The 24,364-nt window shown below is 53.5% G+C and overlaps 9 protein-coding genes across 9 annotated transcripts; 5 read left to right on the top strand and 4 right to left on the bottom strand.

The window, feature by feature from the left end:
- Positions 1-254: 254 nt before the first annotated feature.
- On the bottom strand, positions 255-3,203 carry AYL99_04409 (hypothetical protein; the record flags this gene model as incomplete). Its single annotated transcript, XM_018835923.1, has 1 exon — positions 255-3,203. The coding sequence occupies one exon, from the start codon at positions 3,201-3,203 to the stop codon at positions 255-257; it is 2,949 nt and encodes a 982-aa protein (XP_018695573.1).
- Positions 3,204-6,323: 3,120 nt separating this feature from the next.
- AYL99_04408 (hypothetical protein) lies at positions 6,324-7,112 on the bottom strand (the record flags this gene model as incomplete). The annotated part of the gene is made up of 1 exon (XM_018835922.1): positions 6,324-7,112. The coding sequence occupies one exon, from the start codon at positions 7,110-7,112 to the stop codon at positions 6,324-6,326; it is 789 nt and encodes a 262-aa protein (XP_018695572.1).
- Positions 7,113-8,017: 905 nt separating this feature from the next.
- Positions 8,018-9,333, top strand: AYL99_04407 (hypothetical protein; the record flags this gene model as incomplete). The annotated part of the gene is made up of 2 exons (XM_018835921.1): positions 8,018-8,234; positions 8,285-9,333. 2 exons carry the CDS (start codon positions 8,018-8,020, stop codon positions 9,331-9,333), a joined length of 1,266 nt encoding a protein of 421 aa, XP_018695571.1.
- A 347-nt stretch (positions 9,334-9,680) lies between these two features.
- On the top strand, positions 9,681-10,520 carry AYL99_04406 (hypothetical protein; the record flags this gene model as incomplete). The annotated part of the gene is made up of 1 exon (XM_018835920.1): positions 9,681-10,520. One exon carries the CDS (start codon positions 9,681-9,683, stop codon positions 10,518-10,520), a length of 840 nt encoding a protein of 279 aa, XP_018695570.1.
- Positions 10,521-11,160: 640 nt separating this feature from the next.
- AYL99_04405 (hypothetical protein) lies at positions 11,161-12,105 on the bottom strand (the record flags this gene model as incomplete). The annotated part of the gene is made up of 1 exon (XM_018835919.1): positions 11,161-12,105. One exon carries the CDS (start codon positions 12,103-12,105, stop codon positions 11,161-11,163), a length of 945 nt encoding a protein of 314 aa, XP_018695569.1.
- A 168-nt stretch (positions 12,106-12,273) lies between these two features.
- Positions 12,274-13,608, top strand: AYL99_04404 (hypothetical protein; the record flags this gene model as incomplete). The annotated part of the gene is made up of 1 exon (XM_018835918.1): positions 12,274-13,608. The coding sequence occupies one exon, from the start codon at positions 12,274-12,276 to the stop codon at positions 13,606-13,608; it is 1,335 nt and encodes a 444-aa protein (XP_018695568.1).
- Positions 13,609-14,151: 543 nt separating this feature from the next.
- On the top strand, positions 14,152-17,460 carry AYL99_04403 (DNA mismatch repair protein msh3; the record flags this gene model as incomplete). The annotated part of the gene is made up of 1 exon (XM_018835917.1): positions 14,152-17,460. The coding sequence occupies one exon, from the start codon at positions 14,152-14,154 to the stop codon at positions 17,458-17,460; it is 3,309 nt and encodes a 1,102-aa protein (XP_018695567.1).
- Positions 17,461-17,884: 424 nt separating this feature from the next.
- AYL99_04402 (hypothetical protein) lies at positions 17,885-20,011 on the bottom strand (the record flags this gene model as incomplete). Its single annotated transcript, XM_018835916.1, has 3 exons — positions 17,885-19,709; positions 19,763-19,898; positions 19,945-20,011. The coding sequence occupies 3 exons, from the start codon at positions 20,009-20,011 to the stop codon at positions 17,885-17,887; spliced, it is 2,028 nt and encodes a 675-aa protein (XP_018695566.1).
- Positions 20,012-20,453: 442 nt separating this feature from the next.
- AYL99_04401 (hypothetical protein) lies at positions 20,454-23,496 on the top strand (the record flags this gene model as incomplete). Its single annotated transcript, XM_018835915.1, has 3 exons — positions 20,454-20,505; positions 20,561-23,207; positions 23,268-23,496. 3 exons carry the CDS (start codon positions 20,454-20,456, stop codon positions 23,494-23,496), a joined length of 2,928 nt encoding a protein of 975 aa, XP_018695565.1.
- Positions 23,497-24,364: the final 868 nt, after the last annotated feature.

Genomic DNA, 24,364 nt, shown 5'->3' with positions numbered 1-24,364 from the left:
CTCCAAGAAATGTAACGTGCTCAAACATAAAAGAAAAGCCCAGAAAATCGGTGGTCAAACAGCCGCGTCGCCCGTATTAGAATCAAATCATGCTCCGTGGATCTCGTCCTGTTGGGCGGTCTCAAAACTCCTTTTCATGGTTGTCACCATGGTCCTTGCAAAAGGAATTCCGCCAAAAGAAAATGAGAAAAACAAAAAGAAAACAACAACTGTCGTGTCATCAATCGTGATAATAAAAACAAACGAATCTCGCTTCAGCTCGACTCCTTCACCTCCATCACCTCCAACACCGAGTCACGCTCTCTCAGCGATGCAACCATGCTTCCGAGACCAGTTCCGGTCGGCAATCCAGCACCGGGGCTGCCGGCCATCGAGAGCCGCCGAGAATGCCGACGGGCAGAAGACGAGCCTCGTGAAGATACCCGGACTGATGAAGACCGTCGGTTCAGCTGTCCGCTCTCGACCTTGTCCTGGATCATTTCGTCGAGCATCCTCGACATCTCGTCCACCGTCTTGCGCTTCTTGTCCATCGCCTTTTGAGGAGACAGAATCGCCATGGGACTCGTCGTCAGCGGCGATCGCGGCCCACCTGATACCACGGGCTGGGTCGAAACGCTGAGCTGGGAACTGCTGTTGCTACCGTTGCTCTGGTGTCCCGCTTGTGCACGGTTCTGCTTGAACTCCGAGGACGACGTCTCGGGCGTCAATTCCGCAATCTCGCGCTTGCGCACCGCCGATCGAAGAGCAGCAACGGTCTTCTGCAGGTCCGCAATCATCGCATCTTTCTCTTCCAATCGTCTCTGCATTTCACTGTCGTCACCCGCCGGTTTGTTGAAGGCCATCGACACCCGAGAGTGGCTGGAGCGCCGAGCTTGTAGCAGCCTTTTCTCCAGTGTCGAGATGTACCGTGTCTTATCCTGCAAATCAGCCTGCAACGCGCGGACCTGGGCCTGCAACGGCGCTCTCCCGTCACCAAAATCCGTGCCACCCTCCTCATCCTCGTCTGGAACTCCTGAAAATGAGAGATGTGAAGCCGAGGCCAGTCCTCCCAAGGAAGCGACCGATGGATGTCGCCCCAGACTGGGAGTTACGCCCAGGGTTGACTGGCTGGTTGACGATCGCACGGACCGTGAGCCCGCGAACTCTGTCCCTCCCGAGAGTCGCGAGTGCATGCCCAAGGCCGACACTGTCCCGCTATTAACGCCAGTCGACTTGGAACACAGGATCAGCCGGTTGAGATGCTCGATCCGCTCCTTGAGCGCTGTTCGGGCCAGCTGCATCTCCAGCATTTGCTCCTCGTGGCGTTGCTCTGCCTCTTTCTCCAGTTGCCGCTCTTCCTTTTCGGCGGCAGACTTCTGTTGCCCCTCCAGTTGGGATCGGAGGTTTGCAATTTCAGCTCTATATCGTTCCAGGAGACCCGTATTGACGCTGCCCAACTCCTCCGTGGCTCGCTTGGCGTGGCTCACGATGTTGTTCTTCGCACGGGCCGCAAATTTCAATGTGTTGAGAGTTTCCCCCGTGTGATTGCTGCCCGCGGTGGTCAAGCCGGCTCCAATCTGAATGGTACAGAGGATCGAGACCAACGAGTTTCCAGAGAGTGCTGGTTGGAGCAACCGGGTGAGCTTGCTGTCTCGGTACGGCAGGTGTTTTCCGTCCTTGTCCGTAGGGTTGCCGTTCTTATCACGGTTGCCCGAGAGCTTTGCGATGACCGTCCCCAAGGTCAACAGGGACTTGTTGATGTGAGCACCTTCAGCACGGCGTTCCTTATCTTCTGCCGCACGTTCCGATCCTGCGAGGTCGATCAAGCTCAGCGTCGAGACTCGCACGCCGCCGGGTAGCATTGCCACACGCTTTCCATTTTCCTGCAGAGAACCCGACCCTGGTATTCGCTCTCGGCTCTCGACCACAATTTGAACCACAGCGTGACTTCGCGAACTTCGTGCGTTGAACTGGGTACTCCCAGTACGACGAGCAGTGTCTCCTCTGTGGATCACTCGTAGCAGCTGGGTTGGACTCTGCACAATCTCTTCCTTCAAAGGCGAGGCATATACACCCCGTTTGCTGTCCTCGCGCAGCTTGATTTCCTCTTGTTGCTGTCCGACGCCGCCTCCGACGGGCACAGCTAACAAGTCATGAATTTTCTCATTGTAGATCTCGAGGTAGCTAACTCGCAGGAGGAATTCGCGGTGAGGGGTTTCTCGGATGTAGGAGAAGATATCGGTGATTGCCAGCGGAATCACACCGGGGCTGCTCATGGTGCCTTGCATCGAAAAAGTCTTGCCGGTGCCCGTCATGCCGTAGGCGAACACGGTCCCGTGGTAGCCTTCCATGACCCGACGTACCAGCCGCTTGGCCGCAGCGTCATAGACTTTGGCGTTGTCGTCGTGGGTGGTGAACACATTGTCGAGATGGTAATCGCCGCCCTCTTTTCCACGGTATGCAACCAGTCCTCGTCGGCCATCCACCATCCATTCTCCTTCCGCTTGAGCATTGTGTTGAGCTCCAGTGTCGGGGCGGACACGTACACTGACAATGACATTGCCTTTGACTTCTTTGCCCTTGGAATTTCGTTTTGATTCAGCCATGCCTTCATCCGACTCCTTCGTCCGACCTCGATTGTCCTCCTCGCCTTCTTCGAACGTGGTCGCACTGGTCGAGTAAGATCCGTTGGCTGAAGAGCTCCGACTTTGCGGAGGAGAATGGACGCTGGATTGGGCGTCCGATATTCTCTTTCCAAATTTGGCCGAAATGGCCATACCGTCACCGGCAGAGTTCAGGAGGCTGGGGGTTTGAGATGAGTGAAAACTCGCGGCTACGCTGGTTCTTGGGGATTTCTTGGATCTGATGGAGGCGTTTTGTAAGCTGTATCCTCCATCTGAGGTCCTCTTTTTTGTGGACGTGGTGGACGCCATTGAGGCTGAGGTGGGCGGACGCGAACCGGCATTGGGTGGTTGCGGGAATGAGCCGATGCTGACAGTTTTTCGCACACCTTTGCTCGAAGGTATACCGGAGGGTTTTTCTGGCGACAGATCAGAAGCCGATTGAACAGGCTGCGGCGTTGGCAGCGCTGAAGGCCTTGAAGGAGCTTTCAGTCTTGACGGAGTCTGGGGCAAACTCTTTCTCGGAGGTTTGCTTGTTGGGATTGGAGGTAGCGCACCCGTCGGCGGATCGGCTAGAGGCCGTGAGAGCACGGGTAGAGACATGTCTACCAGCACAGCAAAGTGGGACGATTGGTATATTTCAGGACAGCTATAACCAGTTCATGCGGGGTTTGTTGATCTTCTGGGAGTTTCTTCTGAGCAGTCGACTGAAACGGTTGATGGACAGTTACTTGGTGTGATTGTGCTTGTCCTCAATGGGTCGAGCACGAACTCAATCAATGCTGGTATTCCCACAATCTCGCGCGTTTGTCTGAATATCCAAGAAAACAGGAGCCCGTATACTGCACCGTTCTCTGGGTTCTAGGGCGGTGAAACGGAGGGTGTCGCAGCTTTTGAGCGAGGGAAGATGGAGGAAGAGCCGTCCGCATGGGACAATCCAACGGTGGAGGATCGATCACTGTGGTCTCCCGGGCATGCAACCTCAGTGATGTGCATGTGGCATGGGCACGGCAAGTCTTGGAGGATCTTCAGGACGCAATTGGACACGCGGCCGCAGAGGGTGGTCGACAGGTGTGTGATGTTGACCGAATTGACAGAAAAGACGGGCGACGAGGGACGAGGCGCAAGAGGGATGTTCTCTGGGGGGGCGTGTGGTTGCTCCTTCAAACCACTAAGAGTAGCAGGGAGGGTTTTCCTTTCAACGAGGGCCGTGCCGGCGTTCGATGCTAAGGTTTTCGCCCTGGTAAAAAGCTGCTCAGGGCTTCGTCGGTGAAGTGGAAGGGGGATGATCCAGCTAGCATGGAAAAGTTCAAGCGTGCTGGCGAGATGCAGGTTCTAGCTGCTGATTGATGCCTGCAGGACACCGCTAAGAGACAGGTACAGGGCACACTGCGCCTGCTAGGCTAAACTGCAGCTAAAAAGGACCCATACATCGGATGGCCGTCTCCAATAAACCCGCGAAAGGCTTCCCGGTGGGGGGCAACGCTCTCTTGGACTTACCCGGCATGGGACTAAGGTAAGAGGGGCTCCCACTCCAGTCAAACAGCCTGTCAAATTACACCTTCCCCTGCCTGCTCCATTGGGCCAATGGCCTGGGCCGTTAGTTATGAGCCATCCCTTCGCCCTCCGTTCCTATCCACTGAGAACAGTGCTCGAGCTGGCACTCTGCAACCACTTTCTTCCAAGGGTGGGCATTATTCTGACTTCCGCTATTCAATTGGTCTCTGCACTGTTTTATCACTTGAATTCATCTGCACCATTTGTGACCATCACAAGCATTTCTCAAACCACAAGCTTATTGTGCTCGCACAGAGTTGCTGCTCCATCTGTCAAAGTTGTGCTCTGTAACACCTGCCACCACCACACCTGACGCACCCGCCAATAGAGCGCCCTGCGCGCCTCTGCGCTCGAGTTTCTCCTCGCCCTCCCACCGGCTCGGCTACCCTCCTGAACCTCCCCTAGGCTAGCCGAATAGACGCCACGCATAACACGTCCTGGGAGGGGGAGGGAAGCAAACAAAGGATTCTCGCTCCACGAATTATGTTCTGGCCGCCACGCAGCCTACGGGACGGCTTCCCTTCACTCTGAAACTTGCTAAGAAGCAGTTCTGCGAGTCCACGTCAAAAACCTCACGAACTGATAAGAGTTGGGTGATGATGACATGCCCTGTGCCCCCGAGGCACGGCTGGAGCAGAGAAATTTGCACAAAGCATCACAGCACTAAGAGACAACTCCACCCCACCTTGTCGACGCCAATCTCGACAGTGGCTTTTGGCAAATGCTTCCCCGGCCGTTTACCCCTGGATCAATTCGCTTGGCAATGTTGGCCGTGCTCAGCAACGGAATTGATCGTCGTCGAGTCGTCTTTCGAGCACCCCCGTCAAGCGAGAGCGTTCTCATCTCGGTCCTTGAGACAGCTTTGCGTGAGTCGATCCCTCTGCAACGCGCAACCAACCCGTTTTGTCCAGAGGCTTGATTGGGAGAATGGCGTCCTTCTCTTTCAAGTAAACCCTCACCTCCTGACAATCCAGGCAATGAAAAGATAGCCCAGGGACGTCCTTTCAATTGCAGCCACAATTGCGTTCCCGCCATCTAACCCACAAGCCACCCACTCCTGTCGACGGCCCAACTACACCCGGAGTCTGCAAATGGCAATTATTCAAGTTTGCATATCAGCTCAGCGTGAACTGGCAACATGCCGGTTCTAGAGGTGGCCTTCCGAAGGCCCACTGACGAGGAGTAGGAATGTGGCAACGATCAGCGAGATGATCGTCCTGATCCTGTCTCATGAGCCCGCCGAACTGGAACCGGATTTTCTAGCTGTGTATCAAACATGCTGATCTCTTCTTAGCCTTGACCCTATCCTTAAAAATGGGACGAGTGAAACCGGATCCTATGCTCTAAATACTTTCCACCTAATTCTTGTCAACGGCAACAGCTGACCGGTGCACCCAAGAGAATGACTGACCGTTTTGCAAGACAAGTCAACGTGTTTAGGGCGTTGAAAGCCGTCGGAGATTTTGCTCTCTTAGGATTCAACTAGCGGAATCGTGGCGGAAATCCCTCTCTCCAGATTCTGCCCATCCGAGCGCAATGGCCACCGTGCTCGTCCGAACGGTGCATCATTCGAAGGCAGGGGATTGTAGGTTGACCAGGCACTGCCCTCGGAACACATGAATACGAAAATCTCTGACTCGACTGAGACAAAGCCGCAACCTCTGAAAGCCTCCTCTTTATGGAGACCCTCTGCCTGCTGAGCCTGTGAGCATGGCTCTCGAGAATGTCTCCGCGGAAGTTCTCGCCTATGTACACACGGGTGGAGGCAATGGAAGGGAACGAATGGCATCGTGCTCGTAGGTGTCGTCTGTATCCGCTTTGCCAGAGCCCAGGGTGATGTTTAGAGTTGTTGTTTGAGTGTGCTGTTGCAGCTCAAATCGCAGAGCAGGTGTGTTCCTACGTTCTCGTCGAGTGGTTTACGCAGTACTAGGTACATGGCACTGCTAACCTGTACGTCAAACTGGGTGAAGAGCCTCAAATGCAGCGTGACGATCTCAAGCTTCTTCTTTGATCGGCCCATCAAGCCGAGTCCAGGTCGTCTCCCAAGTGTACCTAGACCGGAAACATATGATACAACCGACGATTATCGTACATCCAGCATCCATGTGGGAGACGTCGAGAAGACTCCATTTGGATATTTACCATGACCCGCAACATCTCGCTCGTCTATCTCGCGTTCTTCTTGTTTTCCTCCACTCTCATCTTATGCAACGTCTCCGCCCGTCTCCTCTCACCGCCATAGACCTTCCTTCCTCGCTTATGCTCCCACAGCCCTTCAACTGCCTTGACTGTGACACCACTCCCATGCGTGCCTGCCATGGGATGAGCCTGCTTGCCCTTGATAATGTATCCATTTTTCAACGTAAACCCATTCGGTTTTTTAAGGTCTGCCGTCGTCTGCCCCGGAAGCAACTGATACGTGGTCGAGCCGTTGGGTACATTGACGATCAGCTTCTGCATCCCAGGACTCCTCCCGATCGTGACCGGGCCCGATACAGGGTCTCCGGTCACGGGGTCCTTTTTCAGACTGGGCACTTCAACGACTCGTAGCTCTGCAACACCATCCTTGACATGTTGAAAGTCACCTCCGATCCCAAACTCGCCTTTTCGGAACTTCTCCCGCCAACGCAGCAGATATCTCCGCGTCCGCGGCGGGTCGATGCCTCGCGTTTTCATCTGGTTGGATGTCAAGGTGAAGAGTTCCTCCCAGGACTCGATCTTGCTGGCGTGTTTGGAAAGCTCACGCCCGATGAGTTTGAGGAAGGTGGACACGTCGGGGACGAAGGGTGTGGGAGCAGGAATGTAGCCCCCGCCAGGCAGGCCGCGGTGTAGCTGTCGTCGACATGGCGTGCAGATATAGGATTGAGGTGCTATTGATTTCGACGCTGAGGTAGTCGATGGTCGGAGCAGAGAAGTAAGGAGGGAAGCTGCTGCTTGGGGCTGTCGCGTGATCATTGTCGGAGTGGGGATTGCACCAACTCACTCTTCCGCGAGTTACTGTGCACGTAGGATGACAATTCAGATGGTCGTCAAGAGCTCGCAAAGCTCCGTTGGCTGCACTTGACGACGATAAGATTATTGTTTGGGAAGTTTGCGGATTGAGATGCGATGGGCTGCGGTCCGCATATTGGGTTCGACGCCAAGCAACGAGGAAAAGTTGCTAGGTGGTGACTTTGCCCTTTTCAGGGAGAAACAATCCCGCCGCCCTGTGGTCATTACGGGCTTGGCGCTACGAGAGCTATGTTTTGCACGGCCTGAGGGGATATGCGAGGGATCGAGCTTGTTTCATAGCGACAGAGAGTACGGGACCTGTCTTTCCAGTGCAAGGGACTCTTTGTCCCAGCATCTTTGTCCTGCACCAAGCTGGCTGAGGTAACCAAACATGGGTGTCCCAACGTGTACAGGAGAACTGCATGTTCCCACATGCACAGTCTTGGTACCTTTCCGTCCACTCTGAAGCGAACGGGCCTGCCTTCAGCGTCCAGTGCACGTCCGTATTTGTTGCTGCCGGTGCAATCATGTGGCAGATGTGCCGGCCTTCCCTGATATCATCCTCTGTCTGCCCATGAGAATCATGATCCAATTGCTCTCGCATACATGTAGACATTTGACTCGTAAAGCGGCGGGAGATCCCTGATGATCTTCATATGCCAAGCTCTTTGAGCCTCGTTCACCTTGAATTTGGACGATCATCTTGCTTCACACTCGGTGTAAGCAAAGCCAGATACCGGGATAGATTAGACAGTTATGCGTTTGGCCCTGTCGTTGTATCACGTTGTCTGGAACTTTTGAGATAGACCATATATAAAAAGAGGCCGGCTTGACGAAGCACATCTCAGCGCCGGTCCGAGAATCCCAAAATGGCGCCCTCCTCGAACGCACCGTCGCCTTTGATGCCGCGGTCGCCGTCGAATATAAATGCAAATATGTCACCATCAAGAGCCAAGTCGCTCGCAATGAGGAAATCAATACCCAAAGCTCAATCTTCAGCACCGAACCCGCCTGCACACCGACCGCCGGCGGACTTCGATATGGCTGAGCAAATGAATGAGGATATCAGCAACAAGTATGTTAAAGGTCGGCATTCCTCTTACCCCCCCATACTCAGCGTGCTGACGAGCTCTTAGGGAAGAAGCTGGGTGAAGGAACGTATGCCATTGTTTACAAAGGCCATTTAAGATCAGATCCGAGTACGCTTGTTGCGATCAAAAAGTTCAAAGTGGATCCTTCGCAGCAGCGGGAAGGGCTCAACGTCGACACGATCCGCGAGATCAAATATCTCCAAGAGATCTCACACCCAAGCATCGTTGCCCTGTTGGACGTGTTTTCTTCCAAAGACCAAAACATCAACATGGTCATTGAGTATTTTCCCAACGGCAATTTGGAAGAGCTCATCCGTGACAAGACCGTGAGCTACGGCGCTGCCGATGTCAAGGCATGGATGGGGATGCTGTGTCGCGCCATATACTACTGCCATTCCAACTTCATTTTGCATCGAGATATCAAACCAAACAACCTCTTGATCGCCGCAGATGGGGAAGTGAAGCTGGCAGATTTTGGCCTGGCACGGTCCTTTGGTGATCCACGGTATCAAATGACTTCCGCGGTAATCACGCTTTGGTACCGTCCTCCAGAATTGCTCTTTGGCGCAAGACAATACAGTGGTGCAGTCGACATCTGGAGTATTGGAATGGTCTTTGCCGAGCTTCTCATTCGAAGACCGTACGCTGCAGCAGATGTGGCAAATCAAGAAGTGCTAGCAACAGGTGGAGGGACGGTCGCCCAACTCGACAAAATCTGCGAGGCTGTCGGGACGCCAAACGAAGAAAACTGGCCAGGAGTCTCCAAGCTAAGGGACTATTTCGAGCTGGAAAAGAAGATCCCCGTCCGCGAGAAACCGTTCTACATGCAGATGTTCCCAACAGCAGGGTCGGTTGGCGTCGATCTGCTCATGGCCATGCTGAAACTGGATCCCCGGAAGAGAGTGACGGCAAGAGGGGCCTTGGAGCATGAGTGGTGGAGGATCGATCCCAGACCGACCAGCAAGGAGAACCTCCCGAAGCAAGGCGGCGGTGCTTCGAAGATGGCTGCTGCAGAGGTGGCGGCTCCTGGGTTTGTCGTCGACGAGAACAAGTTCAAGGGCGTGGCCAAGAAGCTTGACTTCGGAGCCACCTAGTGACAGCCGCGGGAACTTTCGAATCAAGTAGACGTCCTGAAGCGACTCTACTGTTCCCTTGGCACGTTTGTCTATTGACGTGGTGGAAGTCGCGGACTAAGGGAATAATCACTACACTCACGTTCCATTATGCTTCATCGTCGCCCACAAAGAACTCTCTCATGCAGCTCATCTATCTGTGTCCGACGTTTCATCATCACAAACACGCCACTTGATGAAGGAGTTCACTACAACAAGCTCGCTGCAGAGTCCATCTCTACTCACCTCTACTCTCTCAAAAGCCCTTGTCTTCCACTCGCCGCACGAAATCCCTTCTCTCTGCCATCTGACCTCCCCCCTTCCCTCCGATGGCGACGACCAGGGCCGACACGGAGACCATCGTCGCTCTGACAAAACCCTTGATTCTCGCCCCAGACTTGAGAGATTGCAAGAAAGTTGGCGACTTGGTTTCCGCCCTCAAAACTTACAAATGGGGCAGCTTCAACGACATGGAGAGTTTCCTGTACATCCTCCACTGCTCTGGCGGTGTTGAGATTCCACTGAACGGACCACTTTACGACCCTGAACGGCCCCTACTGCCGACTACCAGCCCGATACTTCACCTTTCAGCACGACCGATCCACTTGAAGTACGACGTACACATCCGCCTGCCCCTTCAGCGATTCATGCTCCCATGGCCAAAGTATGGTAGTATCAGAGTACAGTGGACTGATACTGGAAGACGGCTTCAAGAGAGGATTCATGCACAATATGGGGTTCCGATGAACTCTTTCATGCTTTCATTTGGTGGCACGAGCGTCTCCGAGACCGCCAATCTTATTGAGCAGAAGATCCTGAGTGACTGCATTGTGAGTGTCAGACTCAGCATTTCCATCACGTACCGGTTCAGGCAGGACGTTCTTACAAGCTGGGTCTGGTCGGATGACAAACTGACGGTATCGCTGGAGGATGTCGCCAAACAGATTTGCACAAGACTCGAGGACCTTCGTTTTGCGATCGTCCGATGCTCTGGTACCGTCACTGGAAAAGCAGAAAATTGGCTACCGGATAGGTCTATCATTTTCTCGGCGGACCGCGTCACGGGGACAGTGGAAGAGAATGGATTTCAAACCGGGGACAGTATCGAGGTGTACCGCATGCCACAGAGCTTGACAAAGAGAAAGGAGGAGTCTATGCAAAACAAATAGCCCGTGAGCGACGATTTCGAAAAGACCATCAGGCGCCTTCATGTGCTGGGGGGTAGCAGCATATTGCTTCAACACTGCCGGAGCTGCACATTCGCTTCTTTATCCTGCAGCATGCAAACCGGAGGATTGTTCCCAGACTACTACTCCTCACGTGGGTGGATTGGGCAGGGTGGCATACGACCGTTGATCAACCACAGCGAGGATCTCACCTCGGGCCGTTGATACGAAGAATAGATGTACGACGTCGGGCGGAATTGAGCTGTTGCTGATGACAATGTTGGTACGTTGATGCTCCATAAGGGTGTCAGCATGAGCAAGAGGTCCTCTCGTCAGTCGAGCTTCATGAGAGAAAAGTGCTTCATGGAAGACAGCACGCAAGCTTGAAGCTGGAAATGAGTTGCCGCTGGCATTCATGTACCGACAGAATGAAGCCTTTTTCCATATCCTAGGGCGCAATGGCCAGAATTCGTTGGTCTGCAACATTCCTTCTCGGTGTATCTGTGCTTGTCTCTTTTCTCATTGCTTCATATTAGAAGTGCCTGCCCGTCTTAGCCCTTCTTGATCGTCCACGCCATCTTTATTGCCTCTTCGAGCCTCGACCAAGTGCTGGGGATATCAAATTCTCTCTGCCAGAGTCGTCTCATCTCCTCAACGTCCTCTCTGGTAGAATTCCAACAGCATTCCAAAACTCGCGGGCATCCAGTCTCCTACCCAGTGCCTCGAGCGGTCTGGGCAGCGCCTTGACACCCTTGTCCTGCATCAATTCCATCACCCATCGTCGATACTTGCTTCTTTCTTCCCGTCTCGTGTGTTGTGATGCGTCCTCTTGGTCTCTACAGTCTTCTTCACGGGAGTCCCCATTGCAATCCCACACGATGCTCCACCAATCGTAGCTCACACAGTCGGCGACAATCCATCTTCTGCCAAACAATTGCCCACTATCATCAACATCCTGACTATCTGTCTTGATGACCCCGATTACCGCTCCTGCAACGTCCATCCCATGGATTAAATGGAGCGCCCCTTTCTCACCGAGCTGTTCCTTCGTCTTTGCCACACGCGCAATCCAGTTGCCCGGCTGCCTCTGTGCGCCATACAGGCCCGCAAGATTCAGCACACAACCACCCAAAGAGATGAGCTCTTCTTCTGCAATTCCCCTCTCATTTCCCGGATCGATGGGCGAGTGGCTGTCAACGAAGTCGGGAGACGTCCAAATCCCAGTGCTGCCGAGCTGTATGAATTTCGTCTCTGCAGTAGCCCGGTCGGAGTTCGTGGAGTTGTCTTGTGGGTGCGTCTCTGCATACATGTGCACCAACTTCCTCGAGAGCCCTTTCCCCTTCAAGGGGAAGGTGACAAGCACGTATTCCGCCAAAGGAAGCGTCTTGAAGGCCTCCTCCAGGCCATCCAACTCCAGATCGAACTTGAAAGGGATGGTGCCCTCCCGCCCGTTTGTTGTGGTGGCGACGTATGTGATCTCTGCTGTTTTGAGAGCCGGCTCCAGAAATTGCCATAGCCAACCGGCTCCAAGGACAAGGATCGTGGCCTTTCCTGCAGCTGGGGAGGTGGGAGAAACGTGCGAAGTCATGGTCACATTTGCAGTATGCATCATTTAGAAATGCCGTTTGAAAGGTGCATATTGTAGAAAGTGTACCCAAGTCAATCTTCATCCCCGCATTTCGTCCCATTTCTTAACCAGCGACGGCGACAGATATCTCATCCAGATTGTCTGAACGGGTTGACACGAATAAGGAACATGGACATCTCATCATCCCAGGCGGCGTCTCGCTCTCCAGTAGCCGTTATCGGCGCCGGACTGACAGGTCTTTCAGTCACCTTGTCCCTGCTACAACACCACCTCTACGATCCCCCAAACATCACCATCTATGACCTCCGCCACCCCGACACTCCCGACCCGGCCAATGCGTCCGGCGTGGTCCTCACACCCAACGGTCTGCGCGTGCTCGACTCGTTGGGTGTGCTGCCGCGGATCTCGTCCCGTTGCTGGCTCTCCGAGTATCGCACGTACAAGAACGAGCGTGACGAGACGACCCGGAAAACGCTGATCACGAACGAGGCCCTCTACGGGTACAAGAATCACCGGTTGTGGAGGCGGATCCTGGTCGAGACGATGCTGGGCATGGTGAAGGAGCGAGGCGTCAGGGTTTGTTGGGGGACGAGGTTTGAAGGCGTTGTGAACGAGGTGGAGGACGGGGTTACGTTCAGAGTTGATGGGCGGGTTGAGTCGGTTGGGATGCTGATCGGGGCCGATGGGATTCATTCTTCGGTGAGGAGGTATGTCACTCCAGACGACCCAGGGCCCGAGTACACGGGTATTGCAGGTGTCTTGAGTCATATTCCCTGGAACTCTGTTGACTGGCCGTACGAACACTACGAGCGCGCATGCACCATCCAGGGGAAGCCCGGAGCGTTGGTTCTAATGCCTGAAGATCGGGAGGGAAGCGTAGTCATGGTGGCATTGCAGATTAGAATGGAAGACCGCAGTCGCGAGCAGTGGGAAGCGCTGGCCCAGGACAAGGAGTACTTGCGTGATTTCTATGCAAACACCCGAGACAAATGGGAGAGCCCAACCGCAAGAGCGATCATCGACGCCGTCTGTCAGCATGTCGACACAACCTTCTTGTGGCCCTTTATGCGAATGGCACCGCTGAAGAAGTGGTTTTCAAAGAAGGCGGGCAGAGTCATCATCATGGGCGACGCCAGCCACGCATTGCCTCCGAGCAGCGGCCAGGGCGTGAACCAAGCCCTGGAGGATGTGTATGCTCTGACTAGGCTGCTTCTCCTGCTTCAGTCACAGCCAAACCTGGGGCTCAAGAACGCGTTGTCGTTCTGGCAATCCCTGCGACAGGCACGTGTGGATGCGGTCTTCGACTGGGCCACGAACAAGACCAACGTCCAGCGTTTGCCTCTGGCGGACAGAGAGAGGCTTGTCCGCGACGGCAAAGTCGTAGATGCCAGCAATGTTGACAACTTTGACGACATGCGGTGGCTGTATGCGCCGGACACTGACAAAGTCATCGACGACTGGGTGGCGCAAGCAACAGGGGTAAATGGCTGGACGTTAGACTAACCAAGGCAGTCCCTGGGTGCCCGGCCTGTCACAGAGACTCTTTCGTCCAGCAAGTCTGGTGAGGCCGCGGATCAGCCTCATGTCTGTTCATCTGTGACAATATCGACTCCTGCCGTTTCACACCATGAACGTTCGTTTCTTGACTTCCCGCCCGTCTAAGACTGAGAAAGCATTGAACGTATTCAGTGGTAGTTATACCACTCACAAGGGCAGCAACACGAGATGGCAGGAAGAGAGAAGTGAGATTTCCCAAGAGTAAGAAGGTTGCTTCCCATATGGAAAGTCTCTGCCATAAGCACGAGGTACTCTGTACAGAATGGTCCAAGATGGATGTCACCCAGGATGTGATAGGTGACGTTCAATTGACCGACGGCACTTTAAAAGTGTTTTCTCCTGAGACGCGTCGCGTGGCGCGTGTCAGGGTGCAACTTCATTGGCGGAGTTGTGGCTTCCTTCGAATGACGCCTGCGTTCTCCCGCTCGCTGAGACTCGACCAACCCTTATATTCTTCTTCGCCGCAGATCGAGCAGTGGGCCTTCCACCATGTCCTCTGCGCAGAAGAAGCAGCAGACGATATCCTCTTTCTTCAAGAGACCCTCGTCGACTCCTACTCCAAAACCTCGTCCTCCGCAGATCTCTACGCAAGAACAGGATGACGAAGACGATGAGGGGTTGGTACTACCCACGCCAAAGAGACGCCGCATCACGCCTGTCGAGCAAGATTCAGATGAGGTTGAACATGGAGAAGGGCAAGAAATTGAGGAACCTGTGATCCCACTGAGACCTGTCGCTGCCAATGGACAAACGCTCGCAACAACTGAATCTGGAGCATCCGGCACGAGGACGGCAAAATACTTCTACTCTTCGTCCCCTCAGCAGGAAAACCAGGATGTCGAGGAAATCAGCGGGACGGAGAAGAGACGGAGAGACGAACTACACCGGAAGTTTGTGAAGAAGTTGGGAAAGCCTGACAGTATCGCTGAGATCAAGCGGCGAAATCGACTGCTCGAAGATGACGCTGCCGAGCAAGGCAACGAAGACGGCGAGGAGGAGTCCGTCGACGAGGCACCGAAATCAACTAGTCGGACTAAGAAAGGTGGCAATAAGTTGACACCCATGGAAAAGCAAGTCTTGGAAATCAAGAGAGCGCATATGGACACTTTGCTTGTGGTCGAAGTGGGTTACAAGTTTCGTTTCTTTGGCGAAGACGCCAGGATTGCGGCCAAAGAACTCAGCATCGTTTGTATCCCTGGGAAACTCCGATATGATGAGCATCCATCTGAGGCACACCTCGACCGTTTTGCGTCTGCAAGCATTCCGGTCCATCGACTGCATGTGCATGTCAAGAGATTAGTTGCCGCCGGTCACAAAGTTGGTGTTGTTCGACAGCTGGAGACGGCGGCGTTGAAAGCTGTTGGCGACAACAGAAATGCCCCTTTTGTGAGAAAGCTCACGAATTTGTACACAAAGGGCACTTATATCGACGACATTCAAGGCATCGAAGAGGACAGTCGAGGGAGCCCTGCCCCGCAATCGCCGTCGACCGGATTCCTCCTCTGCATGACAGAGGTCAATGTCAAAGGATTTGGCAACGACGAGAAAGTCCATGTTGGTTTGGTGGCAGTCCAGCCTGCCACTGGCGATATAGTGTACGATGATTTTGAGGACGGTTTCATGCGGAGCGAAATCGAGACCAGATTGCTTCACATTGCGCCCTGCGAGTTCCTCATCGTGGGCGAGCTCTCAAAGGCAACCGAGAAGCTTGTTGTCCATCTATCCGGCAGCAAGACGAACGTGTTCGGCGACAAGATTCGAGTTGAGCGAGTTGCGAAACCAAAAAACATGGCAGCTCAAGCACACAGTGACATATCAACTTTTTATGCCCAGAGGCTGAAAGATGCGCAGCGAGACTCAGGGAAGGCAGCGAAAATCTTTGATAAGATCTTGGGATTACCAGAAAACGTATCCATCTGCCTCTCAGCAATGATCAAACACTTATCCGAATATGGGCTCGAGCATGTCTTCCAACTGACCAAATATTTCCAGCCGTTTTCTGCCAGATCCCACATGCTCCTCAATGGAAACACATTGACAAGTCTCGAGATCTACTTGAACCAGACGGACCATTCCACCAAAGGTAGTCTGTACTGGATGATGGATCGAACGCAGACCAAATTTGGAGGCAGACTGCTGCGGAAATGGGTTGGGCGGCCGCTATTGGATGTCCAAAGCATCGAAACCCGGCTCAATGCTGTGGAAGAGCTTCTGAGTCCCGACAAAGCCGTCCCGGCGGAGAAGCTGAGGCGTGTGTTGTCAAAAATAAGGACCGACCTAGAGAAAAGCCTCATTCGGATTTACTACGGGAAGTGCACGAGGCCAGAGTTGTTGAATGTCCTCCAGTCGCTACAGATGTTGGCGACCGAATTCGCGTATGCGACAAATACAGAATCTACTGGTTTCGCCTCGGACTTGATCTCTTCTGCGATGGTCTCGCTGCCTGTGATACTGACAGAAGTGGTGGGATATTTGGACAAGATCAATCTTCAAGCTGCCAAGTCGGATGACAAGTACGCGTTCTTCCAGGATGCTGCAGAGACAGAGGCCATTTCCGAGCACAAATTCGGTATCGCTGGCGTTGAGCATGATTTAGATCAGTTTCGATCGACTGCCGCGGAGAAGTTGGGCAAGAAGAAGCCTGTTGACTACGTGACTGTGGCTGGCATCGACTACCTGATCGAAGTTGAGAACAACTCTGCCACGATCAAGAAGGTTCCGGCATCGTGGGCAAAGATTTCAGGAACCAAAAAGGTGTCCCGATTTCATCCTCCGGAAATAGTGAAGCTTCTGCGAGAGAGGGACCAGCATAAGGAGTCTCTTGCGGCTGCTTGTGACGAAGCCTTCAGGGACCTGCTAGCCGACATCAGTACTAAGTACCAGCTTTTCCGTGACACAATCCAGAGCCTCGCAACCCTAGACTGTCTCCTGTCATTGGCAAATGTGGCGTCTCAGCCAGGCTACGTGCGTCCGAGCTTCACGTCCGGCACTCGAATCGAGGTGCAAGGTGCTCGCCACCCTATGGTCGAGCAACTCCTCATCGATTCTTACGTGCCCAATAACATATCCATCTCCCAAGATTCGACGCGGGCTCTGCTGGTGACGGGGCCGAATATGGGCGGGAAGTCTTCCTATGTTCGTTCGGTGGCCCTCATCACCATCATGGCACAAATCGGGTCTTTCGTACCGGCGGCGTCCGCAACGTTGGGCATTTTGGACGCGGTCTTCACGCGCATGGGTGCGTTTGACAACATGATGTCTGGCGAATCGACCTTCATGGTCGAACTCAGCGAAACGAGCGACATTTTAAAACTTGCCACGGACCGCAGTCTGGTCGTGCTGGATGAATTGGGCCGAGGAACGAGCACGCACGACGGTGTCGCGATTGCTGCCTCCGTGCTTGACTACCTCGTGAGGGAGCGGAAGTGCTTGACGCTGTTCATTACTCATTATCAGATGCTGGCACGGATGGCGGACGGGTTTCCGAAAGGAGAACTCAAAAACGTCCACATGCGTTTCACCGAGGCCAACGACGAGAACATCACGTTTCTCTATGAAGTGGGCGAAGGCGTGGCGCATCGCAGCTACGGCCTGAACGTGGCGAGGCTGGCAAATCTGGGCGAGGGTGTGATTGAAGTCGCCAGGGGGAAAAGTCGGGAGTTGGAAGAGACCACAAAGCAAAGACAGCTGGGCGGGCTTGCCAGGGCGCTGGTGCAAGGACCAAGCGGAAGTGGGCGCCGGAAGGAAATGGGAGGTGAGAGCCTGGAGGCGTTGGTGGAGGGCATAGAGATGCTTTAAGGACGAGCATGAGGATGAGGTGTTTGACGGAGACGTGTAAACACATGGAATACATCAAGTGCAAAGAGAACGTGTGTCTATGACAGCCACTAGAACCTGCCAATGTATGAGAGGGAAGCCTGAAGAAGGTGGACTGAGTTATCTGTGACAGCACCGCCATCAAACACGGTGTGTACAGTACAATCCGTGTCTGAGCAAATCCACATGTTGTGCACATTCTCATCACCAGCTGATCACATTGACAGAGTGACAAGCTGCTTTTCTGTCCACATTGCCGCCTGCAAACTCGAGGCCGGTTTAGCTGCGCCAACTCGTCCACCGTGTCGTCCTTTGATCATAACCTCGTGTAAACACGTAGCGTCGAGACTCGCCTCATCCGTCAGCATCTACGGCGTCCGGCCTCTCGAGCATGCATTCTTCAACATTATACCCCCACGACGAGATCTCCTTGTACGATATTCGCACTCGCGTTCGGCAGACCGATCACTGCAATTCCAGCCGGAATGTTCGTCGACCGGGCGTTGAAACAGGCAAATGCCGCCAACTTTGCCAGCGACGGGCAACTTTTGAATATTCCGGTCATGACCACATCGTCCACCTGTGTGACAAAGGACAAGTCCACATCCCTGAGAGAAGGATACTGCTTGACCCCATCGAAGACTTCGATAAGCGCAGCATGCGAGATGTGACGACAGGACTTGAGATTGAGAGACCCGAGTCGAGAACCAGAATGTGCCATCAGCGCCGAGAATCCCTGCGAGCCGAAGCCAATGGGATCGTCTTGCGGGCCCTCAGGGTTTCCGTTGTCGATGTCACGGTTGTCGGAGAGGTCGGCGTAGACCAGAGGGGGGAAGGGACAGTCACTCCCAAAGAGATCGGCAAAGGCACGGTCTGTGCAGATGCTGCTTCCCCGAATGCGCAGCTTGTAGAGATTTGGGCAGTGAGTCTTGATGGCCTCGATGACGTCGTCGTTGAGTTCATGGAAGTCTTCTAGACAAAGAGTACGAAGCTTTGGCCCGACCGAGGAGACGAGGTTGACCAGAGTCTCCGGGGATGTTTCCTGTGCAATGCTGCCGAGGGTGAGGTGTTCCAGATTGCGCAGGGAGCAGAGGGCGTTAAGCGAAGCCTCACTCATGTGAGTACAAGACCTCAGCTTGAGTCTCTTGAGTTTCTGGCACTTGTCCGCCAGTATGGCGACCGTCTCATCCTTCAGCGAGTCATTGAGTTCCGACAACTTGAGACTTTCTAGTTGAGGACCAAGTGAGTTGAACAACTCAATCCAAGCACTGTCCGAGACTAGGTTTGTCGCCCCAAGCTGGAGGTGACGAATCTTCCGACACTTGTCAGCCATATACAGCAGTGGTCCGTCTTTCAGCTGGCCCGCAAAGCGCAGGTTGACGATCTCGACTTGAGGCATCAATGCAAAGATCTTCTGAAAATCTTCCTGCTCCAGCTTCCCGCAGTCGTACACGATGATACGGTCGACGTCGGGGCGGAGGAAGAGTTCGAGGATTCGAGGAGTGAGGACTCTTCGCTTGGAGAAAATTTGGCTCAGTCGATCGAGCAGGCTTTGTGGCATGTCACCAAATTCCTCGATGTCGTTGACGACGTCGGCCACTTTACGAACGCACATGTCGACCAGGCTTTTGGCGCCCGGTTTGACGTCGCCCATCATGCGATCGCTTTCGGTCTGACGACGCCGACCTTTGGGAACCGACGCTGTCTTCTTCTTTGCCTGGGCATCCTTCTTTTCTTCCTCCTTCAATTCCTTGGAGCACTTTGTGCAGAGGAGACCACCGTCAGGCCCAGTCCTGCTGTAAGGCGTCACGGTAAATCTCTTTTCACATAGCTCACAGTTGTCAAGTTGGCCGGGCAGGGGCTTCGCTTTGGCCATCATGGCTCGGGCAATTTCGTCGTCGTCCATTTCGAAGTCGCTGCCTTCCTCCTGTTCACGCTCCATTTTGCGTTTCTTAAACTCTTTGCTCTGTTTGATCTTCATCAAAGCCATTTCTTGCTTTCTCTTGCGTTTCTTGCGCTCGACAGGATCCTCGCCGTCATCGTCGGATGCTTCTTCTTCGCCCGGATCTGCATTATCGGTACTTTCCCTCCTCTCTCGCTCGGCTTCGGCGAGGCGTTGCTGGTAATCCTGGTGGATCTGTTGGGCCGAGATGTTGTGAGACGCAAGGAAGTCTGTAAGGGCAGACTGAGGGCCGCGGATGCGGTTGAGCGCAGCAGCGCGCCGGGTCGCCCTATTTCCAGTGTGAACGCAGGCAAGGCTGCTGCACCAGGGGTATCAACTCACATTGTGAAAGGTTTTGTTGGTGGCGAGTCTTGTTTCCCGCAGCTTGCAGGAAGGAGCAAACTACCGATGTGGAAGAAATGTTCAAGAATGAAACAAAGAGCCAGGTTGTGTCGAGTTAACAGAACCCTTTTGTCGGCTTCGAGTCAGTGATAAACTTCTATATTCACTGCTGCCCAGGTTACAAGGCAGAGGCTTCGTCAAGACGCTGAGGGGCAATTCCCCCTTGGCGCGGTCGGTGGCGCGTCCCATTGAAAGACGCGATCCGTGGTCACGTGCACGTTTTCCAGTGCCAGAGTGGAGCGGCAACCAGAAGCCTCATTGCTACCAGCGAACTACGTTTCAGAAGCAGACGCTCTTCACGTCTTGGACACTAACTGAATCGGTGACGAAACCATTCGATTGTGGAGCACAGATTAACCGTCGAGGCCGTTACTGAAGTGCAGATAGAATTTGGGTCCCGAAAGCCCCTGTCGCCGCTTTACCTTACAAAGCCGAGCCTGCGAGCTCTGAGGGGATGCCGCTTTTGTCTCTAAAACCACTTAACGCGTCCCACGCGCCGAATTCCAGGCAGAAAACACGCTAAAATTTGATCTTTATCGATTGTGGCTTGACCTTTCTTTCCGCAGTCAATCACTCGAGCCTCATCCTTTTCGCCAACTTCAGCCATTACCCTCGGCAGTGACAATCCATCATGGGGGCTCGAGATCGTCCTTCGAGGTCTACAGCCTCTTCAAGGGCTTCTTGTGAGTCCATGCTTGAACAATATTGCACTGACCCCTGACTGACCCACGCCCACAGTATCCAGAGTCGCCACTGAGAAATCGGCCCCTGCTCTCGAAGCACTCCCTAAGCGCAGCATCAACCGGAGTCAAGTGCGACCTCCTGCATCTGGAGTCACGGAGATCCCAGACTCTGACGATGATGAGATTTCTGCCTCCACCTCAAAGCGGACATTCAAAGCAGTCGTAATCCCTAAGCGTGATTTGGCTCCTGCAAAGCGCCGTGGCAGGCAGTCCGAGTCAACGGCTCCGTCTTCCATCGCCGACTCAATGGACTCACCTGATTATGAAACCCCAGGAACTAGCACTGTCCCAACACCTGATCCAGGCACATCGAAAGCGAGGGTTGGAGCGACAGCCAGGGCTTTGCAACTGCAATCCTCGGAATTTTCTCTTCGCAGCTGGGGTGGGAATTGGAGAAAACGAAACATCGCTGAAATCACCGATTCAGATTTTGAAGATGCCGATGCGCAACTTGCGGAAAAACTCCAGAGAGAAGAGTACGACATGGTCGTGGATTCGGAGGACAGCGACGACGAGCCTTTGAGCAAGCGCCGTCGCACTCGACCCTCCGTTGTTGACATGATAGACGATGACGGCGACGACGACGATGACGTGCAAATCTCTCACGTTCGTCAGCCTCGAAACGGGCTCCCCCTCCGCAACCATGACTCTTCCACTGCTGGTGCTGCGGCTTCACTCTCCAGCTCAGGGCTCTCTTCAGTGGACCCGAACGATGATACAGAGTTGTCCGATTTCACCGAACCAACTCTGTCAATGAACTCGGCAGACTATAGTGAGGTCGACGACGACGACGATGATTCAACCGAACCGCCGTGGACTCGGAAGGGTCGTAAGTCCATGGACTGGACAAAACTAAGTGAAGAAGAGATACTGTTCTGGGCAGACCCTGCGAAGCGGCGTCAATTGAGAGAACGCAAACGCTTGGAAAAATCTCACCCAGAAATCAAGACCATGTGGACGGACCTCGCAAAGATCCCAGTCATCAAGCCTGTGCAAGCGCTGCAACCAACCGGCATCAGTCGAAGGCTGAAACCATTCCAGCTTGAGGGTTTGGACTGGATGGTGAAACAGGAGAAGTCCCAGTGGAAAGGTGGCCTGCTCGGTGACGAGATGGGCATGGGAAAGACCATTCAGGCTGTCAGCCTTATTATGTCTGACTATCCTGCCAAAGCTCCCAGCCTAGTGGTTGTCCCTCCAGTGGCACTCATGCAGTGGCAGTCGGAGATTAAAGAATATACCAGTGGAAAGCTGAAGGTGCTGGTTTACCACTCTTCTGCCAATCCAAAATGCAAGCTTCTCACGGTCAAGGACTTGAAAAAGTACGATGTCATCATGGTGTCTTATTCTGGTCTAGAGTCGATGTTCCGAAAAGAGCAGAAGGGGTGGACTCGAGGCGATGGAATCGTCAAGGAGGACAGTGTTTTGCATTCGATCAAGTATCACCGACTGATCCTCGACGAGGCTCACAGCATTAAACAGCGCACTACTGGTGTAGCAAGGGCCTGTTTCGCTTTGAAAGCCACCTACAAATGGTGCTTGTCTGGCACCCCTGTTCAGAACCGCATCGGCGAGTTCTTCTCCCTCTTACGCTTCCTTGAGATCCACCCCTTTGCATGCTATTTCTGCAAGACATGCGACTGTCGTGAACTGCACTGGTCTCAGGATGAGTCGAAAAGATGCGTCAAATGTCAGCACAGCGGCTTTAACCACGTCTCTGTGTTCAACCAGGAGATCCTCAACCCCATCACCCAGGGCGGCAATGAAAAACTCAGAAAAGAAGGCCTGGACAAGCTGCGTCTTATTACCGACCGCATCATGCTTCGTCGCATGAAGCGCGATCACACGTCTTCCATGGAGCTGCCACCGAAAGAGATCGTTATACACAACGAATTCTTTGGAGAAATTGAACGCGACTTCTCTCAGAGTATCATGTCAAACTCGACTCGGAAATTCGACACCTATGTTGCGCAAGGTGTGATGCTGAACAACTATGCCAATATCTTCGGTCTCATCATGCAAATGAGACAAGTCGCCAATCATCCCGACTTGATTCTACGCAAAAACGCAGAAGGCGGGCAGAATGTTCTCATCTGCTGTGTCTGCGACGAGCCAGCCGAAGATGCCATCCGTTCACGGTGCCGCCATGAATTTTGCCGCCAGTGCGCCAAGTCATATGTCCAGTCCTTCGCGGGTAGTGCCTACGGAGGTTCTGAGGATGATGCAGATTGCCCCAGATGCCACATTCCCCTGGTGATAGATTGGGACCAGCCTGAAATCGAGCAGGATGAAGACAACATCAAGAAGTCCTCCATTATCAACCGCATTAAGATGGAGGACTGGACCAGCTCCACCAAAATTGAAATGCTCGTGTATGATCTGTACAAGCTGCGCAGCAAGAAACAGACGCACAAATCCATCGTGTTCTCACAGTTCACCAGCATGTTGCAACTCGTCCAGTGGAGACTGCAGAAGTCGGGGTTCAGCACGGTGCTGTTGGATGGAAGTATGACCCCTGCACAGAGACAAAAGACGATTGAACACTTCATGAATAACGTCGACGTTGAGGTCTTCCTCGTCTCGCTCAAAGCTGGCGGTGTCGCTTTGAACTTGACTGAGGCCTCTAGAGTATACATCGTGGACCCGTGAGTTGCAACGATTCTCTCTCCCTCTTCACCACCATTACTGACTGAAATTTCACACAGGTGGTGGAACCCTGCCGCCGAATGGCAATCTGCGGACCGTTGTCATCGGATCGGTCAGCGTCGCCCTTGCGTCATTACTCGGTTGTGTATCGAAGACTCGGTCGAATCAAGGATGGTGCTGCTCCAAGAGAAAAAGGCCAACATGATCAATGGCACGGTCAATAATGACCAGGTCGCGTTGGACAAATTGACGCCAGAGGATATGCAATTCTTGTTCCGTGGTTCTTGATGGACAGAATTCAACGTCAGTGATCGAGGTGTTGATGGCTGTGTACGAGCTCTCTGCGAGATGTTGTAGGGACGGGGTCAAGGCGCTGGCGAGGCACATCAGGTATGAAGCAAATCAGCGAGCGCGATATCAGGGCGGACACGACACGACACGATACGACACGACATGACATTATGCCGCACACTCCGGCGACTAGGCGTCTTTACCTTCGACATTTGCGCTTCCACCAACCAAGCTTTCAATACCCTCAGGCGGGACAGTTCGAGCTAGGAATTCGTATGCACTGTTTTCTATGCCAGATTTGCCCACAGGGTGCCAGACGTCCATGGGCTCGGCGCTATTCCTTCCCAGCATGGCTACATAGTCGTCGTAGAAATCAAAAGTTGTTAGTACGCATCTTTTCAAGTCTTGTTTTACGAACTCCGGAGGCATCGGCGATCGTCAACCTGCACAGTTAGCAATTCGAAACGGAACAAGCGTCGACTTCTCTTCCCGGTCTCATGTGCTCTGGAGAGACTCTTCTTCCTGATCTACAGTACATACCTCGGCGTGTTCGCGGCTCTCTGGATTGGGACGGATCATAATTACCCCTTTCAAACCCCCCCCCAAACTAATTCTTGAATCGAGAAAGAAAGCACTAATTCCAGGGTGTTGCAGCAAGTCAAGTAAAAGTGGGAGGGCATAAATACATCACAGCGATAAGAGACTTGAGAAAGAAGGGGGTGATAGAGTCAGGGCAGAAGGAAAGTAGCATTCAACGTGGAGGCCTGTCTCATCATGTCGATTGTTTCTACGACAGCGATTCGAAGATCTATTCCGGAGTATTTCGTCTCGGTCGTTTCGATGTAAAGCAGGTAAAAGAAAAGAA

The sequence above is a fragment of the Fonsecaea erecta genome (genome assembly GCF_001651985.1).
Source record: "Fonsecaea erecta strain CBS 125763 chromosome Unknown Scaff3, whole genome shotgun sequence".
Taxonomy (NCBI): Eukaryota; Fungi; Ascomycota; class Eurotiomycetes; order Chaetothyriales; family Herpotrichiellaceae; genus Fonsecaea; species Fonsecaea erecta.
Note: the sequence above shows the minus strand (reverse complement) of the source record. Positions and strands in the feature narration are given on the sequence as shown.